General features: G+C 32.4%; 1 protein-coding gene across 2 annotated transcripts in view; it reads right to left on the reverse strand.

Moving 5' to 3' along the window:
- The window catches only part of COL21A1 (collagen type XXI alpha 1 chain), a 197,375-nt gene that overhangs the window by 9,703 nt on the left and 168,582 nt on the right, over positions 1-19,090 (reverse strand). For both annotated transcript variants that reach the window (XM_050788784.1, XM_050788783.1), the window contains 6 exons: positions 11,518-11,562; positions 9,412-9,465; positions 8,182-8,235; positions 4,713-4,766; positions 3,046-3,117; positions 1,317-1,352 (listed from right to left, as the gene is read on the reverse strand). In XM_050788784.1, coding sequence (XP_050644741.1) covers positions 1,317-1,352; positions 3,046-3,117; positions 4,713-4,766; positions 8,182-8,235; positions 9,412-9,465; positions 11,518-11,562 — 315 coding nt within the window. The remainder of the gene's footprint in view (positions 1-1,316; positions 1,353-3,045; positions 3,118-4,712; positions 4,767-8,181; positions 8,236-9,411; positions 9,466-11,517; positions 11,563-19,090) is intronic.

Here is a 19,090-nt window from a genome sequence, read left to right on the forward strand (position 1 = left end):
AAGAGATATTCAGCATTGATTATCATGACAGGAAATCTGTGAATACGAAGTGGTTTATGGAGAAAGATGACAAGTTCGGTTTTGGACATATTGAACCTGAGGTACCCATGAGTCATCTAAATGCAGTACCAAGAAGAAAATTAGAATATATGGGTCTAGAGCTCACAGACACGTCCTTAACATTTACCTCACTCCCAACTTCAATATTAACTTAAAGGAAGCCTATTATCATAGTACTTGAAGATCTTCAATAAAAATTGTCTGAAAAACAACTGAATTTTGTCATACCACTCTAAAACATCTTATGTATGTTATTAAGAATAAGTTCATTAATATGAACTGTTATAACTGTGGATATAGCAAATATTGCCTATGACTATTTCAATCTGAAATTTTCTCTTACAATTCCAGAAATTCTAGAGCATTCAGAATTCTACATTTGTGAAAATGTTCAGAGTATTTTTCTTTATATTTTCAGCTTATTCTGCATAGCAAAGCTCAGACACTATAACTGAGACTTACAAACTTAAAAAACATCATTAAAATACTGTCTGAACACTTGATTGGTAATTTATGGTTGGAAAAGTTTTATATTTCTAAAACTTAAAAGGTTGAAAGACCATCGGATATAATTTATTCCAGATAACTATTTCATTGACTCAGTTAGTGGCATCCTATTCAAGGGTCAGTCTTCAGTGAATAAAAAAACCCATTCCATAGACACTTTAATTGAGGTGAAACTATCCTTGTCTCCTAAGGTAGTAACATAGTTCTCCTCTTTGCCTTTGCTGCTAAGACACCCAAAACTAAATGTCTCTAAATCACCCTAGATTTCCCTAGCCTTTATAATTTTCTGGTTTAATTTTCCTTTTACATATTGATTTGAATATGTTTTATATTTAGGGTTAAAGGTTTTTATCAAATTTTTGCCATAAAACAATTTCAAATCATGTTTGGAAACTCTGTGTGTGTGTGTGTGTGTGTGTGTGTGTGTATGTGTGTGTATACATATATGTGTGTGTGTATATGGTATATATATGTATATATGTACATAAATACATATTAGAAGTATATAATAAAATCTATGTTTTTATTTTGTTGAATCATTTTGTTTCTAAGTTTTCTACAACAGAAAAGTGGTGAGGAATTTTAAAGTCAGATCTGGTCTTGTCTGAGAAGCTCAATAGCAAAAGGAGAAAATAGGATTCAACAACTTTATATTAATGTTGAAACAAAGGAATTTAAAAGTAAAATAAGAATTTTTTAAAAGCTCTGATTTTATTGCTTAGCCTACTAAAAAAAAGCAAACAACATACCTGAATACCTTTTTCACCTTGATTTCCTTTGTCCCCCTACAAAAAGGCAGTTTGATCTGTATCATAATCTAGTATATTCTGTACAGTTTCAAATAAACATATATTTTTCTCTGCTGAAGAAAAATAACATCTCATGCAAATTCCACAAGCGCCTATATACACAGAAGTTGACTCCTAAGACAATATTTGGGAAGAGAGAAGAACCACATTATGTCAAAATTATATTGTAAAAGAACACTTTTGTATGCTCCTACATTTGAAAGAAAATTCACCACAATCTTTAATTTCCCAGAAAGGAGAAAAGTTCTACATGGGTCACAGTTTTAGGTTAGACAAACTAACAAGAGAGGACTTATTTTGACAAATGCTGTTTTATGAAATCAAACTGAAAATCTTTCATTAAGCTATTAGTAACCACAAGTTTATAGGAAACAATGACAAAGTAAAGCATAATATTTAAGTGATATTTTAGAAAACACACATTTCAAAAGTGAGCTTTTGAAAGAAAAATTATATTCCATAAAAATAAGTTTTATAGATTATCAGCTAGAAGGGTAATTAGAAACCAACTTATACAATGCCCTTGTTTTTATAGATCACGAAACAGACAGTTAAGCACCTGCCCAAAGTTAAACTTGGATACGGTTTCTGAATTTCCTTTCTATTAATACCTCACCGTGCTATCTAGAGTACAGTTTTGCATTTTCAACAAAATAACACACAGATTTTCTTTTAAATGACAAGTTTTGAACAAGAAAATTCTCTTCATCCCAAACACATATTCATAGTAGATTTACTTAACATTTACTAAGAGTCACTTGATTGCTGCTCTGTGGGGACATTTCTGTCTCAGCTAGTGCTGCCTACCTATCATCAGAACAAAAAGCCCAAGGATCATACTGTGTGTGATCTAGGCGCCCTGTAGACAACACATGAGGGATAGAAAATAAGATGTTGAAAAATAAATAGCAGGGGACATGAAGATGGATATGGAGTTTGTGTCTTTTCCAGAATAAAAACCAATAGATTTACTTTTAACCTGAAATGTTTGTATTTGCGGTAGCTTGGATTTCTTAGGCACACAGGCATCAATTGTTGCTTAAAACCTCCAAACAAATAAAAGCATTTATTATTTATATACATACAAGTCAAGGTTCCCTTACTTGACCAAAATGAGAGAGAACCTAGTTTTGCTGTCTTTCCTCGCCAAAATACTTTAAATTAGTACATTTAACTTGTATTTCAAACTCCTTAAATTAATTTTAAATAAACTTCTATGTAACATAATTGTTTCATAGACAGGAACTTCATGGTCAAACATTTTGGGTATAAGTTTTATCCTTCCAGAATTTGATCCGGTTTTGGCAAGAGGGGTATTCATATTTTGATAGGAATGCCTGACATTGGATAATTTTCCTCAAAAAATTCTTAGCTCACCTGGACTGTGAAAAAACCTGAATTTACAGGATATTACTTAATTGTACATTCATATTTTCTGATTTGCATGCCTTCTCTAAGGTCTTCGTCTAGGAGACAATACCCATGCGGGTATATAAAAGATGCCACAGTTATTAGCATGGGGCTGAACACATTATATATACATGGAATATATAGGGTACCTTATTAAAAATATATTAATAAGAAGTCTTACTTTAAGAATTTCACAAAAGAAAAACTTGTATGCAAGTAACTGGTTAAAAGTGAACTGTAAATCTTAACCAATGTATACCTTTTTTCCTTGAATCCCTGGTAAACCCATGTATCCTGGTTCTCCTGGGGAACCCACTGCTCCTGGTTCTCCCTACATAACACAGAAATTCCACAAAGGTCACAGATCTACTGCTTATGGAAAAACACCACTGTTTTTAACTCTACATATCTCAATTTTAAAATGAATGGTTAAAAAAATTTATTGACAGTTATTACTACAGAAATAGTAAAGAATAAAATGTTTACTAGAATCCCAGTAAAATTTCTTGTATTTTTCTCTATCTTTTCCAGGTGAAAAATTATCACAGCATTTCATATTTTAAAATTCTGTAAATATTTGTTATTTTTTATCATACTTTATAATTTCAATAAACTAAAAAGTTGTAAAAACAATAAACACAAGTATCTCTTTTTTGTTTACCTATTTACTAACACTTTTTCTCCTTGAAACCGCTTTTTCTCAAATTGCTACTTTTAAAAAAGCTTAGTTTCTTGTTACAAAATGATAATAGATAATAACAATTATTAAAAATCTTATAACCCAATGTTTTTATTTTGTTACATATTTTTTCTCTAACTCTAATTCATAAACATACATAGTTACTAAAATATGCTCATATATATGCATACTTTTATATCTTTTAACCTCTAAATATATTAATATTATAAAGTTCTCATGCTATCATTTTTCATAGCATAATTTTTAATTATGGAAGAGCATTCATATTTATCAACTATATTTTATTTAATAAAATTCTTACTGTTAAACATTACAGTTTTCACAATTTTTATTTTTATAAACAATGTTGGAATGAACACCCTGGTAGTTAAATTTAATTATTTATATATATTTATTTATATATATGGAATATTATTTTGTTCGTCATAAATTCTGGAGCTATTTTTCAGTACAGGGTGTACCACATGAGCTATCTTAATTCCATTTCTCCACTCTCCATCATCCTATAGGAATTGTCCTTTCTGAAATAAAGTTTTTTGTTTTAAAGTCTTAAATAAATTATTTGCAAGCACATATTAATAATGCATTGACAATATTTGTAAGTGATGGAACATAATCCTGAACGTGCTTCATGGTTCTGTTTTGTTTTGTGTTTTACCATTAGTCCAAAACTCTATAACATCAACTAAAGAGCACTCTCTTTTTTAAAAGAAAATGAGGCTTTGTTCTTTTTGCTTACTGTAGTTCCTCCCTAGCCATCTAATCATTCTCTAGATTTTTGAAGGTTGGAAGTGAATTAAAATACCCATTGAAATAAACATCAACCCATGTGGTTTGGAGGAAACTTGTAAAGGCCATTTTGAGTTCTATATTAAAGATGAAACTCCCATAAGCAAACAAAGAACAGTATCATTCGTGAGAACTACACACTCTTGTTTTCAACTATTTAAGAGAAGTCTATTCTCTGGACCAGAAAGTAAGTTTATGTTTGCATACAATTTTATCATTTTTAGAAAAATTAAGCCAAAGTTTATGTCTTTATTATCCAATGACAAAGTATCTAAAAAACAGAAATGAAACTCTGTATTGACAATTTCATTTCATGATAAAGGTAATCCTTAATTTCATGTATCTCTTAAGGGATATAAAATGCTAATTTTCTTAAATGATGAGAAGAATTTACATTATAATTTCTTTGAAAATATTTTCAAATGCATCAAAATTACCTTGAGCCCAGAAGCCCCAGGCATCCCTTGAATTCCAGGTTCACCTTTGCTTCCCTGTCAACACATCAAAAACATTGGCGTTTTTTAAAAACAATTCTGTCATAATATATCTGATATAGACACTAAAGGGAATATATTTAAAATAATTTTTACATTTTTAACTTTCCAATTGTTTGATAGACTCTGTACATTAGACCTATTTATTAAGAAAAATTCTTTTAGGCAAGGAAGTGGTTCCACACATTCATAAGCCTCTCTAAACACCTGTGTTAAAGCTGGTAGCATCAAGTACAAGGGAGGAAAGTCAAATCTGTAGTGGCCAGCACTAATAAGTCCGGCCACCACACTGCACAGGTGGGAGCCATGTATTTTAACAGCATCCTCCAGGCTGAGACCCTCATCATTATCCTGTTTCACTTTCTCAGTAGGACTCATCTTCAGTATGCAACTGAAGGAAAGAAAAGTAGCTTCAAATGCACAATGGCTTCTTTTGACGAAGTGTGAATCAGAAAATGTTTAGCTTGTGCTTTTTCAGAATTCCAGTGCAGTTCTTTCTAACAGATGGAAACTTGGAGTACAAGACTAAGTTGACAGGGTAAAGAATGTAATACAGAAAAGGAAAAGTGGATAGAGAAAGAGAAAACAAGTCTTCTGGCCAATAAGGAGAGATTGTCAGATGTAGTTCTGGTTTTCGAATACTTTGATATCTGAAATCACAACCCAATGTCTGGCAAAAGCCCATAATTAAACAGGTTGGTGTGACACCTAGAAGGCGAACACAATAATTACCCACAGTCAACTCGGGTTTACTAATCAGTGAGACAAACCAATGCCATTTTCAGCTTTTAAAAAAGTTTTGTAGGCTGCTCACGGTAAGAAACACGTGAAGATCATATTAGATTTAATTAAAGCATTTAGCACATAACAGTGTTATTGAACCACAGAATAATGATTCCTTAAAATGTCTAATTTTATAAGGGTTTAAATTGAAACTCACGGACATGAGATTTGTTGAAAGTTACCTGACTTGATAAAGCTAACATATCCTAGTATTATTTAGAGAATTATTATTATCTTTTAAAGTTCTGGGTTACATGTGCAGGATGTGCAGGTTTGTTACATAGGTAAATGTGTGCCATGGTGGTTTGCTGCATCTATCAACCCATCACCTAGGTATTAAGCCCAGCATGCATTAGCAATTTTTTATGATACTCCTCCACTCTCAACACCCCCTGACCACTAACAGACCCCAGTGTATGTTATTCCACTCCCTGTGTCCATGTGTTCTCACTGTTCAGCTCCCACTTCTAAGTGAGAACATGTGGTGTTTGGTTTTCTGTTCCTGCATTAGATTGCTGAGGATAATGGCTTCCACCTCCATCCATGTCCCTGTAAAGGACATGATCTCATTCTTTTTTATGGATGCATAATATTCCATGGTTCTTTTGCCAGTCTGATGGGCATTTGGGTTCATTCCATGCCTTTTCTATTGTGAACAGTGCTGCAGTGAAAATATGTGTGCTTGTATCTTTGTAACAGAATGATTTATATTCCTTTGGGTACATACCCAGTAAAGGGCAGATAATGTTTTTTAAAACCAAAACATAGTATAGTTAAATAGACTTATCAATGTTTCCACAGCGATTTTTAAGTATTATAATATACATCAGAGGTTTTCCAAAGATCTGCCTCAGTTTCAGCCTCATCTCTGTGCTACAGAATACGTTTTTGTCTCACCCTAGAACTTCTATCAGTCATATTGACAGCACAAGCCACAAACATAAGCTGACAAAACTAGCAGAAAGAAACTAATATAGAGGTCAGTAAACTATGACCCATGGGTTAAATCCAGTCCAATGCAAGTTCTTAAAGTTTAACCAGAACACAGCCGCACCCCATACCCATTTGATTAGGTATTGCCTGTGGCCACTTTTGCACTATAATGGCAAAACTGAGTAGTTACAACAAAGACTGTATGGCTCTCAAAGCCTGAAATATTTACTTTCTGTCCCTTTTCAGAAAAAGTTTCCAACACCTAATATACTGCATGAAAAAAATTAAAATGTTTCACTGAGAAGATTATATTTAATATCTGCAACATTTTGGATCTATTTTTAACAAAGTAATTGTACAAGCACAAGAGGCAGAAAACCAACTTTAGAGTAAGTCATGTAAAAATAAACAAACTGTGATACTGGAAATGCTTACTGTCCTACCCAGCCAAATCAGCAGAATCTGCTTAAGTGGCAGACAGCACAAACACATTGTTCTAAAACCTTTTACGGAAAGTCCAACAGATACAATTGACCTTCAGCTCAGTGTGAGTCAACAGTGTGGTGTATCTAATAATAATTTTTTTAAAAAGCTGATGAAATTTTAGGCTTCATTCTTAAGAATTAGAGAATCCAAAAGACAATGAGAGAGCCCATTGTGCACCAGCTAATAAAGGGTATTTTCTTATGAAATGACCTTGAGAAACTGTGGAGACCTTCTGCTTAGCAAGCTCAGTCATTCCAGTGTATTAGACCAACTCTGTGTTTACCTATAGTTACTCCACAAGGGTCTACCACTGATGGAAGAGCAGCTAATTTTTCTCATTATTGGGCTCCCATGTCTTTTTTTTTTCCCCCTCTCTCTCTTTTCTAAATACTTTAGAAATTAAAAGTAAAATAGATTAAGTCATCTACTCATCTATACGCCAGGGTCTAGTCCCCTGAGGCAACGCCTAGTCAAAGGTTGAACGCTTCCAAAATAGCAATCCCATCACTTCCTTTTGGAAGGTTGTCCTAGAATCTATTTGCAAAATAGTTGGGAACAGTTTTCCGAGCGTTTTGTCTGATCCTCTGGTTAACCAAGGAAACAAAATAGTTCTCTCACCTCGGGATTATATATACCTAGAAAATGGCCAAATAATGACATTCAAAGAGTTTCAGTTCTACCTTGAGAATAACCTCATATCCTAAATATATTTGTCAAGCTTGCCTTACTTATTTAAAATATAAAAGTAAAGATAATATGCTCTTACTCACAGTACTAGTACAATCTACCACAAGGCACTTTATATTATATACATTTCACTAAATAAAAATACCAAAAAGAAGACTGTAAAATGGGTATTGTAAGAGATATTCTTATTCATAACTATGAATGCTCTAGACTGGTGGTTTTGGCACTGAGTTCCACAGAGCTCTAGTATTCCTGAATACTAGACACCAAGACACCAAAAAGGGAGAAGGGGGCTGAGTAGCAGAAGATTCTGGACCCTTTCCAACATAACAGGATGAGCTTTACTTTAGCCTGTTTCTTATGCTGAGCTTTTGCAGACTTAATTCTTACAAGTGATTTTTTTCATAGAATAAAAACCACATTTAAAATACAATCAAGGTAGTGGTTAAAATTTTCATCAAAGTTATAAATGTCAACTGTGATTACACAAAGTTCCCAATCTTGTTAATTTTATCATATTTACCTTAGATCCTGGTGTTCCAGGCTGACCTGGTGAGCCATTGCTTCCCATTAAACCCTACAATTTTAAAAAGGAATTTCAAGAGTAACTTAGACAAGATTATTAAAAAATATTAAATCAATTTCCAAGTTACACGTTCCCATTATGAGATCTGAAAATATAATACAGTATTTAGAAAATTACTCCCCCATATATTCATAAAGGATAATAAAAGTAAAAAATCAAACCATGTAAGACAGCATAAAGGCTAGCAGAGCACTTATAATTCTATTGCTTACAAAAACTACAAATAGAGAAAATGGAGAGCTAATAAAAGAAAATATAAAGAAAAATTTATTTTTTCTATACTTTTTCTTTTGTTATGATGGCTAAGAATTAGGTGTCTTCATAGATGTTATCCTGATTTACATTATTTAGAATTCTATTATCTTGAACAATATTTTAAAAGAGTTACATTCTAATAAACTTTCTGTATAATCTTTCTTCAAGGTACAAAATGGCTGTATCTTTAATCATATGATTCAAAATAAAAAAAAATGATGACTACTCTTTTAGTTAGGACTTGATTTCATTTATATTCTACTTTAAATACTATTATACATATTTAACACACTTGGCAAATGAAAAGGGATTAAAAAATCATTATATCATCAGAAAATATAATCGCAATATGAACCTATAACAGACAATTTGATTATAGGTGAAAATCAACATCACTTCTAGCAATAAACTTAAAATTTAGGGGGGAATTCTTGCACATATGATAGAACTTTCATAATTTTGAGTCAGTTTCATATGCCATCTTCACTCTCGAAAACCATAAAATAATTTACTCTGTTTTAGGATCTTCCCATACTATGTCTTCTGTACATATTCTTTCCCATTAGTGTAATATGTTTGTAAATGTAATTTAAAATAAAATTCACTGAGATTTAGACTTAGCCATACTTAGTATTTTTAAATTAATAGCTAGAATATATGTTTTCTAATTTATCTACAGTTACGGTCCCTGATGTTTATTTGGGTGGCCGACTTTTTGAAAAACTGAAGAAATTTTTACTGTTTTAGAAAAATGCACATAGACATAATATTTTTCATACAACTGAATGGAATTCATGGACCTCAAGTATTTTATTGTTGTATCCCCTACATTTTTATGAACTCTTGAATATGAACTCCTAGTAGGTAAGTAGCAACATTGCAAACACTTTGATAATAATGACATCAACATACAGGCATCCCTGGGGCTCCTTTTTTTCCTTGTTGTCCTGGAGGCCCAATTTCTCCCTAAAAAATCAAACATTAAAAAAAATTGTAAATTGTAAATTATCAATTTAGTTCAAGAAAGTTTCTGCCAAAGCACAATGGAATGACAATTGAATATCAATCAGCTCAACTTTTTCTTTCTCTTCCACTACTGTAAGGAAGAAGCAAGGCAAGGCAAAAATTGGAACCTAACACCTTAAAGACCTTGGCATAGAGTCTGAGGATTTACTGTCAATATTTTTATTATGACATTTATAGTGACATTTGCCATTCTTTCAAAGGAAGACTTAGCAGCTTAGATGGAGCTGGTAAGGTAAATAACAGAAATAAAAATCAGGTGAAAAATTTTCCTATTTATCATAGAGTTTAAGAAATATGACAGTGAACATAAATTAATAAAGAAAAATAGAGTAAAAACATAACAGCATTAGACTTCAACTTCTGGGGTTGCAGCATTAGACTTCAACTTCTGGGGTTGCAGCTGACTAGGTCCTCTAAAGGGACCCTCTAAGTCCAGAATAAAAATCCTAGAAGGAACATCCTCTCTGAGAGAGCGTTGGTCTTCCAAGAAGTAGGAGATGTATTCAAAGATCTTTCATTTTAATGAAGTATACTTTGAGTTGGGGCTATAATTATGAGGATTTGAACTATACAGAACCCATGCCAGAGACAGAATTGTAGGAGCCAAGTAAAATGGGAGTATCTGAGGGTGGATCTTCAGCTCTCGGGAAACTGAATGCTGGCCAGCCATGGAAAGGAAGCAGGAATCTTCAATACCTATGATGACTCGGGACTTTCAAAGGGGACTGAAATGGTATCCATGGTGACCAGCAGAAGGCAGGTCTTCATTTCCCCGTTAGGCTGACAGGGCACCCTCTAAATTAAGATGAAGCAATAAGCTCATGATAAACAATATAGAAACAAGAGACAGAAAGCTACAGGAATGAGAATAATAAATAATAAACTGCAGATGTTAGAATTGTTAGAATTTAGAACTAGATATGAGATTTTTTTTAATTAAAAAAACAGAATCATGAAAGACTATTAGTACTGAAAACATAACAAGAGACTTCAAGAACAAAAAGTTGTGGTTTAAAAAATTATAAACTCTAAAAGTGAAAATTATGAGTATTTACAATTTTAAAAAAAATCAATTGATCATTCTAACAGATTAGACACAATAAAGAAAGAAAAAGTCAACTATGAGGCATATCTAAAACATTTAACCAGAATGTATGACAACCAAAAATATGGAAATATAGTAGGTAATGCTAAAAAGAGATGTGGAGTATACAATTAGAAGAAATTAAAAAATGTCTAACCAGAATTCCAGAAACAGAGAATGGAGCAGAGGTTATATGGAGATAATGGCTGATTCTTTCCAGAACTACTGGAAATAATTCCACAGAGCCAGGAAGCAAACCAAAGTCCCAGCAAGATGAATAAAGAGATATCCATATCAAGATATATTGTAGTGAATTTGAAGAACACTAAAAACAAATAAAATACCTTAAAAGGTTCCAAAAGGAAGAGACAGATCACTTACAAAAGAATGATAATTAGAATGACAGCAGATTTTTCACAGTTAACAATGAAAGCCAAAAAACCATAGAAGAAAATCTTCAATTTACTAAGAGAAAATAATTGTCAACCTTGAGTTGTATAGTCTACAAAATTGTCCTTCAAAACAAGAGCAAAATAAAGAAGTTTGTAATTAAACAAAAACTGAAAGCTTATTTACCAAGATACATATACTAAAAAGACATTCAAAAACATAGTTAAGTAAATTAACTTTAAAGAAGTAAATTATACCATGATTATCTTAGAGAACAAAGTTGAAAAGTAGCAAAGTAAAGGAGGAAGCATATAATGTAAATCTAAATTAAAATTATCTACATAAAACAACCATAAAACAATATATACAAATTTGTAAAGCCAGAACACCAGCTTCTAAAATTATATAATATTTGAAAAATTAACTGTTACCACAAATATAAAAATGTATTTTTTCATAGACAACAATGCATTAAATGAGCAGATCCAGGCCCAAAGCTAACTCTCATGAATACTTACCTTTTGGCCCATTAATCCTCGGTTTCCAGGAAACCCTGGGATTCCCTAAAAACAAATAAAATAGATTTTTGACTTATAAAAAATTGAAGACTTTATCATTAAAGAAGAATCAGTCACAACTGGAATTTTAACTGGTAAATAACACATATTTTCAAATGTATACATATTATAATATTGCTATTTATAATAATCTAATATGGAAAAGACGATTTATGAGATATAGTATTATATGACTACTACTGATATTTAGAGCTTTAAATAAAGGTTTTTTGAAAAAGAAACTATGAGGAAATTAATCTCAGTTCTTGCACCCCAACACGAGTGATAAAATTAAAACAATGTTTCATTTGAACATAGTCTTGTATTACTTGTAATGAATCATGCAAGAAAATCTGTTAAATGATATAAGTTCTGATTTAGCGCAACAGTTCCTTTCCACAAGCCCTCAGTCTCACCACCTTAGTTAAAAATTAATTTAACTAAATGATTTCCTCCAACCTGAGCCTTGAAATACCCAAGAACCTAAATATTCATATAAAAAATGGCAATCTTTTCTCTTAATAACTCCCTTACTGATGCAATCATGAAGAATATGAAGACCACAGTTTGTGAAGAGACATAAAGAAGTACAAGTCACTCTTTCACATGGCTGAACCGATATGTACATGTCTCTGGCAGCATTCAGAAAAAATTAATGTTAATTCTATCAAATTAAGAATAAATTTAGCATATTCATTACTTGCAGAACAGTTCTATTTTCTGCCTTTTGATGCATTTACCCAAAATGATCATTTATCATGTAAAACACTGATTGTCCTAATCAATTTTTACTTTTTATTCCATTTTCTTAGCACCTATTTTGGTGACATTTTAGCTGAAATTGTTAACAACATTTATATTTTTATATATATGTATTGAAACTGAAAGACAAGGAAATTGGGTCACATCTATATGACTTTGAAAACCCTCTGCACTAGCAGGCCTTCCAAAGGAAAGCAGTACTCTTCAGTAAATCACAGCAGGTGCTAGAGCTGCCATTGCCAATGAGATCAAGTATCTTCTTCTATTACAGGCAGAATCTGCCATTATATTTATTTTCACATCTGAAGTTTATAAATACAACCTTTATTGATCAATGTGCTAATCACAATTACAGGGCAAGACATAAGCACATAGTTCTAGTTTTAAAATCTGAACTTAAATCATACATTGGAATTCAGTTTGATTCTATTCAGCTCAATTCAGTTTGCCACTTCACTATACTCTTTGCAGGGAACAAAAGTGGTATGTGAGCAATGACTATCAACAAGGGACTCAATCTACTTGAAAAGACAAGCCTTTATAAACATAAGTAGAGAATAATATGAAAACAATAAAAAATACCTTAAAGTAACAATATAAAACACAATCACAGTACACCTAATAAGCACTCTAAAACATAAAGTAAAAATAAAGTCACTGAGTTACGAATATAAAATGAATTGTATCTTCTTAGGCAGAAAATGCATATTCTCAATGCAATCAATTAAGGTAAACATTATTCAAAATAAGAGCCTCCATTTCAATGAACCATAATTTGCTGTGAAACCACTCTGTGACTTCCTCCGTTCAAATACCCACACACACATGAAAATTCACTAGAAGTTGAGATCAAGTTCTGAATTTAACTAAGACGTGTGTAAATTCTTCTCAGAAGCAAGGTGGCTATACATTGTTCTATGCTGGAAAACTGGTACAGTTCTGTCAACGTAATAATGTTGGCCCCGAGAATTCCTAACGGCCACATGAGATTACCAATGACAATGTCAGACCTGAGAAGCTGAATTTCTTACTAGTCTTTTATCATTTAAAGTTTTCATCACTATTCAAGCCTCTGTGCCCTTACACAGTCTGTGATGTTAGCAGAATTAGTTACAGATATCCTGAAGACAATCCCAGTGTTAGCAAGTTCACATCCTTTCCCTGGAGAAAACAGTTATACTTCCATGAATAGCACCTTGGCTTCCACCTCCTCAAAGCCCTTGAGAGTCCATTTCCCCACTGTTTACTCCATGGAGTTGATTTGACACCCTTTTGTTTTGTTTTGTTTTGTTTTTTGTTTTGTTTTTTGAGACGGAGTCTCGCTCTGTAGCCCAGGCTGGAGTGCAGTGGCGCGATCTGGGCTCACTGTAAGCTCCGCCTCCCGGTTCACGCCATTCTCCTGCTTCAGCCTCCCTAGAAGCTGGGACTACAGGCGCCCACCACCACGCCCGGCTAATTTTTTTGTATTTTTAGTAGAGACAGGGTTTCACCGTGTTCGCCAGGATGGTGTGGATCTCCTGACCTCGTGATCCGCCCGTCTCGGCCTCCCAAAGTGCTGGGATTACAGGCGTGAGCCACCGCGCCCGGCTGACACCCTTTTTTTCTGAGACATTCTAATACTGAACTTGGCCTGTAGAAGAACATAGCCACAAATCTTACATTATTTCAACATATCTGATATTAAGATTATTTTCGGGAGATTCCAGATTATAAAAAAATAGTCCTTTTCTTTTTGTTCATCCTCTCAAACTGGCCAAAAATTTACATACGTTTCATAGATATGTATATCCATGAAGTCCTAATAGATCTTCTATGTCCGATTATGCTAAGAATTATTACTTCTTCTACAAATACCAAATAAAAATATAAAAACTATACGATGTCAAAAACAAAATGTAGGCCTGATTTAGCTAAGGAATTCTTGGCAAAACTAATATAATACCACAAGCATGCATAGAATACCAGCTTATTGAGGGCGAGGTTAACCAGGGAAACTGAAATCATTGAGCTATATTAGTTAATAAAATTCTCCAAGGTAATATTTTCCTAGGCTCCCAATATGTGTATTGAAATTGACTAATGTTATCCATTAGCATTTGAAAGTTAACAGTTTGTTGATCGCAAAGTATTCAGTGACAATTATTTTATAGAGTAAATGTGTTTCCAAGGAGACTATTTTCTATTTCGCTGTGGTTTTGGGTTCAGGCAACAGTGACAATGTCCAAGTAAAGACAGAAACAAGTAAGAGTAAGTGGACATATTTCCTCTACTTCTGTGATTTCAGTTTGGGTTTGAGGAAGAGCAGAAAGTCAACCAGAAAATCCTGCATAATGTTGTGGTTAAAGAATGTTGACATAAAAAATGTTCTAGAAGCTTCTCTGTAACCATTTAAACCACTGCTGTACAACAAACAAGTTGCTAAGAATAGAAATACATACTTTAGAATAAAGGGTTTGACTTCCATTTCCTAGAGAATACTTTGTAATGAAGGGAGTGTGTCTATGACAATATTACTTAGAAAAGACGAAATATCACATTATACTCCCCATATGTAATGAATGTATTCACTTATCTATGAAATTGGACCATCTTAGATCAAATTTGCTTTTAAGTAATGCAATATTTTCAATTCACTTAAAAAGATCTAAACTATTAATGGTACTTTTGTATCAAATTATCTACTTTCTACACAATGGTAGAGCTATTTAATATCATCCAGTTATCAAAATATCAGAAGTATATTACATGTTTTCTTCATTATATCAAGAAGTGATTTACTCATTCTTAAAGATTCAATGAAGGAAAAATTCACATGTTGAAAGTATCATTCTCATTAACTAAAAAGATTCCAATATAATTATCAGTAAAGTGCATAGTAGAAGTCATATGAAGCAGCTAAAAATATAGATGCTGGAGTCAGCCAGCCCATGTCCGGATCCACTCCAGACCAGTTATTTAAATTGTAAAATCTCTGAATCCGTTTTCTTTGTGGGAAAAATAGTAAAACCTATCTCATAGAGTTGGTACATTCTATCAATTAAGCTTTCACAAATATTTAGCTCAGTAATATTGAATAAATTTTTATAACTGTCTCTTCACAGCTCCTCCCTGACCTTTGAAAGTTGTGAAATACTTGAAGTCATTTTTTTTCCATGTCTCTAAGTTTTCTCCTCTTTCTCCATTGTGAGGCTTTTTCTTTTTGCCTTTCTACCTTGCCTTTCCCTACTTTAATTTCCAAAAATGTCCATTATATGTAGGATGATGCTAGCAATCTAAAGTTCCCCACTCGGGGGCGCCAAAAGTCAGCATTGCCCCCCCTATTCCGTACCTTTCCTTTTCATGTTTGGTTGATCTTGATTACAGAATAGTACTATCATGACTTTTGCTTTTTAAATATTTTAAATAATTCATCACTGTTCAGAAAAAGATGACCAAGAGTATTAAATATATTTATATTTATATATAGTTGAACCCTGCAATGTTTTTCAATTTTTTTTTCCACAGTAACTGGCAGGCCATTATGAATGATTTACAACAGATTATTCTGTGGTAAGGTAACTATAGGGAGAAGTAAGTTACAACCGCAGTTGCCAGACCTAAAAGAAACCAATATACAAGTACTTGCAATAAACCCTTGATAAGGAAATGACCAATTTTCTATTCCCACATTATGCTGTCATTAATCTTCAAGGAAAAAAAAAATCTAAGAATGTTGGATGAACTTATTCACCCTGGCCTGTAGACAATGGCCCACTTGGGACTGGACCCAAGTTACCCAAAGATAAACAATTTAAGTAGAAAATACTTTAGCCAATGATTATAGGCTACTCATGTTTATAATAAAGCAGAAAGTGTCACGAGTTTCACCTTATAGGCTACAAAAAAAGAGAACAAAGATATCATAGGAAGGAAAAGCCATTTGGAGGCCATTTTCAAGGCTACTCCAGTAATTGGCATTTCTTTTCCACACCAAAAGGCATTTCTACATTTTTATAAACCAATAAAATAGTCTGAACAATGTTACTGTTGCAAAAGCATCCTTTTCCAGGACAAGACAAAAATCACAAATTCTTAGCAAATAACAAACCTGAAAACTCAGACAAGGAGGAAGACTATCTGGAGAGGAAGGGAAAGGATTAAGAGATCTGGTACCCCTGTCACGTGGTGGGAAATTCATGTAGCCACCAGAGCCCAACAGGTCCAGAAAAACCACCTGCCCCTTTGTATCAGTTAAGTGAAATGCATATGAAATACATGGATGTGTTAAAAAACAAACAAGCACGTATGTATAGACATATGTAAAACTTAAAATCAATTCCATTTTGAAAGAGAAAGTTACAAAACAATACTAGAGTTGTTCTAAAATGGGCTCTGATCCTCTGAAAGCCTGAAAAGTACCTACCACATTTTTCGGGTACATTTTTTTTTGTTACTACATAACTCAAAACAAATTATAGTCAATTTCTCATTAAGGAAAAAACTAAAAGTGAATTTTTCAAAGACCCCATTTAACTTTAAAAACTTTAACTTGGTGCTGAATCGAAGTTAAAATAGAAGTTAAATCTTTTCAAGAGAAACTTGAAAATTTTACTATTTTTTTGAAATTTTATATATAATAGAGGTAATCATACCAAAATATTTTAAAGCACCATTAACCATCCCCACCAAATAAAAAATGAAATTAGTTTGATAAAGAAAACACACTAATAAGTGAATTTTTAAACTTAGTTAATTTATATGATAAAAATAACTAGGTATTTAAAATTGTATCTAATCTAATATCTTCTATATCTCTTATTTATAACCTCATATTTTTGAAATATATATGCTATTCCATCTAAATCTCTATACTAGTTATTGCATAATACAGCCCATTGTAAATTTTATGTTTATATAATGTAAATCTCATTTTCTTATAAAAATAATCAAAAAATTGATAGACAAATAAGCATTGATTAAAGTAAAAAATTTAAATTTGTTTTCTATTGATCCATAACCAATTACTACACATTTAATGCATTAAAACAACATGAATTTATTATCTTAACAGTTCTGTGGGTCAGAAGTCCAGCATGGGTCTCACAGGGCTAAATTCCAAGAGTCATCAATGCTGCACTCCTTTCTGGAGTCTCTCGGGAAGAATCTGCTTCCTGTACATTTAGGTTAATGGGAGAATTCCGTTTCTTGCAGCTGTAGGACCAAGGTAGCCATTTTCTTACTGGCTGTAAACTGAGGTCCATTTCCAGCTTCCAGGGGTGACTACATTCCTTGGTTTACAGCCCTAAGGAACCTATCATTCATTTTCTCTATCTTCAAATGGGTCAGTTCCTTCTCTAGTCACATCTTTTTGCCCCATTCCTGTTCTGTATTTTTCCACTTTCAATTATCATGATTACATTGGGCCTCCTTAGATAATCTGGAATAAAATTTCCATCTCAAGGTCATTAACTTTAATCACATATGCAAAATCCCTTTGCTGTGGAAAGTATCAGTTTCCAGGGATTCAAATATGGCTATCTTCGGGGAGAGGAGGGAGTTGTCATATTTTGTCTACCATAGAAATATTATCTAATATCTAAGGACCAGATAGTTTCTATGTAATTTAAATTCCTCCAAGGCATTAAAAGGATGATCATCTAAATTCAAATTATGAAGCCACTAATATTGTCAATAATAATACCTAAAAAAGAAATCTACAAGCTGATGTAATTTGTTAAAATAAATGCAAATGGACTTACTATAAGGCTACTAAGATAAATATAGCAGTGTGTCAGAACAAAAGTAGAGCATGGCTAAGTAGGGTTTGTCTCAGCACGCAAGAAATGTCTAATATAAAGAAATATATCTGTATAATATACTATACTAATGACATTCCCACATTAACAATTTAGAAGAAAAACACACAAAAACATCTCAAAATATATCAAAAATTCATTATTAAAAATTTATCATGCAATATTTGTGAAAACTCCCAATAATCTAGGAATAGAACTAATATTTGAAACCAAAGTCTGAATCAATCAGAAACCCATTTTAAACATCAAACTTGGTGAAACACTAGACATTTCTACTTAAATTCAGGAATAAACCATAGTCTATATTTTAAACCAGTAGTCACACTTATAGGGATATATCCCGCAGGAAAAATATTGCCTAAGTAGGCAGAAAAATACATATATATATATATATAACATTAATAAGAGAGATTAGATTGATTTATAGCTATGCTATAAATGAAATGAGATAGATTTTATATTCTGTCTTATAATCTTATATGGTAAATGTTCATATTATAAAGTTAAATAAAAGTTTCAGTGGATCCAATTTGTTGTTTAAAAAAATTGTGTAGGCTCTTATGTATTTGTATTTGCAAAGAAAAAAACCAGACATAATCTCATTAAATGAGTAACAACTGTTACTGCTGGGAATGGGAATGGAATTTGGGTAAGTGAAAGCATACTCAAATTTACAACACAACTTCTATACTTTTTGAGTACTTAAGATAAACTAAGTAAATAAATATATATAAGAAGTGATAAATAATGAATAAAAGGATTAGATACAACTAAAAAAATGTAATCAAATATACAATGCATAATAACAAACAAATGAAAAGTTGGGCCATACAAATTTCTTATCTTAAAAAATTCTCAAAACATGTCTAAGACGTTTTTTCCTCACATTTAAATCATTCAATAAATTACTGTCAAACATTGGTCTTTCAAAATAAAAAAGTAAAGATATTAAAGGTTGTGGCTATCATTTGGTAAGA

Source organism: Macaca thibetana, chromosome 4, assembly GCF_024542745.1.
Source record: "Macaca thibetana thibetana isolate TM-01 chromosome 4, ASM2454274v1, whole genome shotgun sequence".
Taxonomy (NCBI): domain Eukaryota; kingdom Metazoa; phylum Chordata; class Mammalia; order Primates; family Cercopithecidae; genus Macaca; species Macaca thibetana.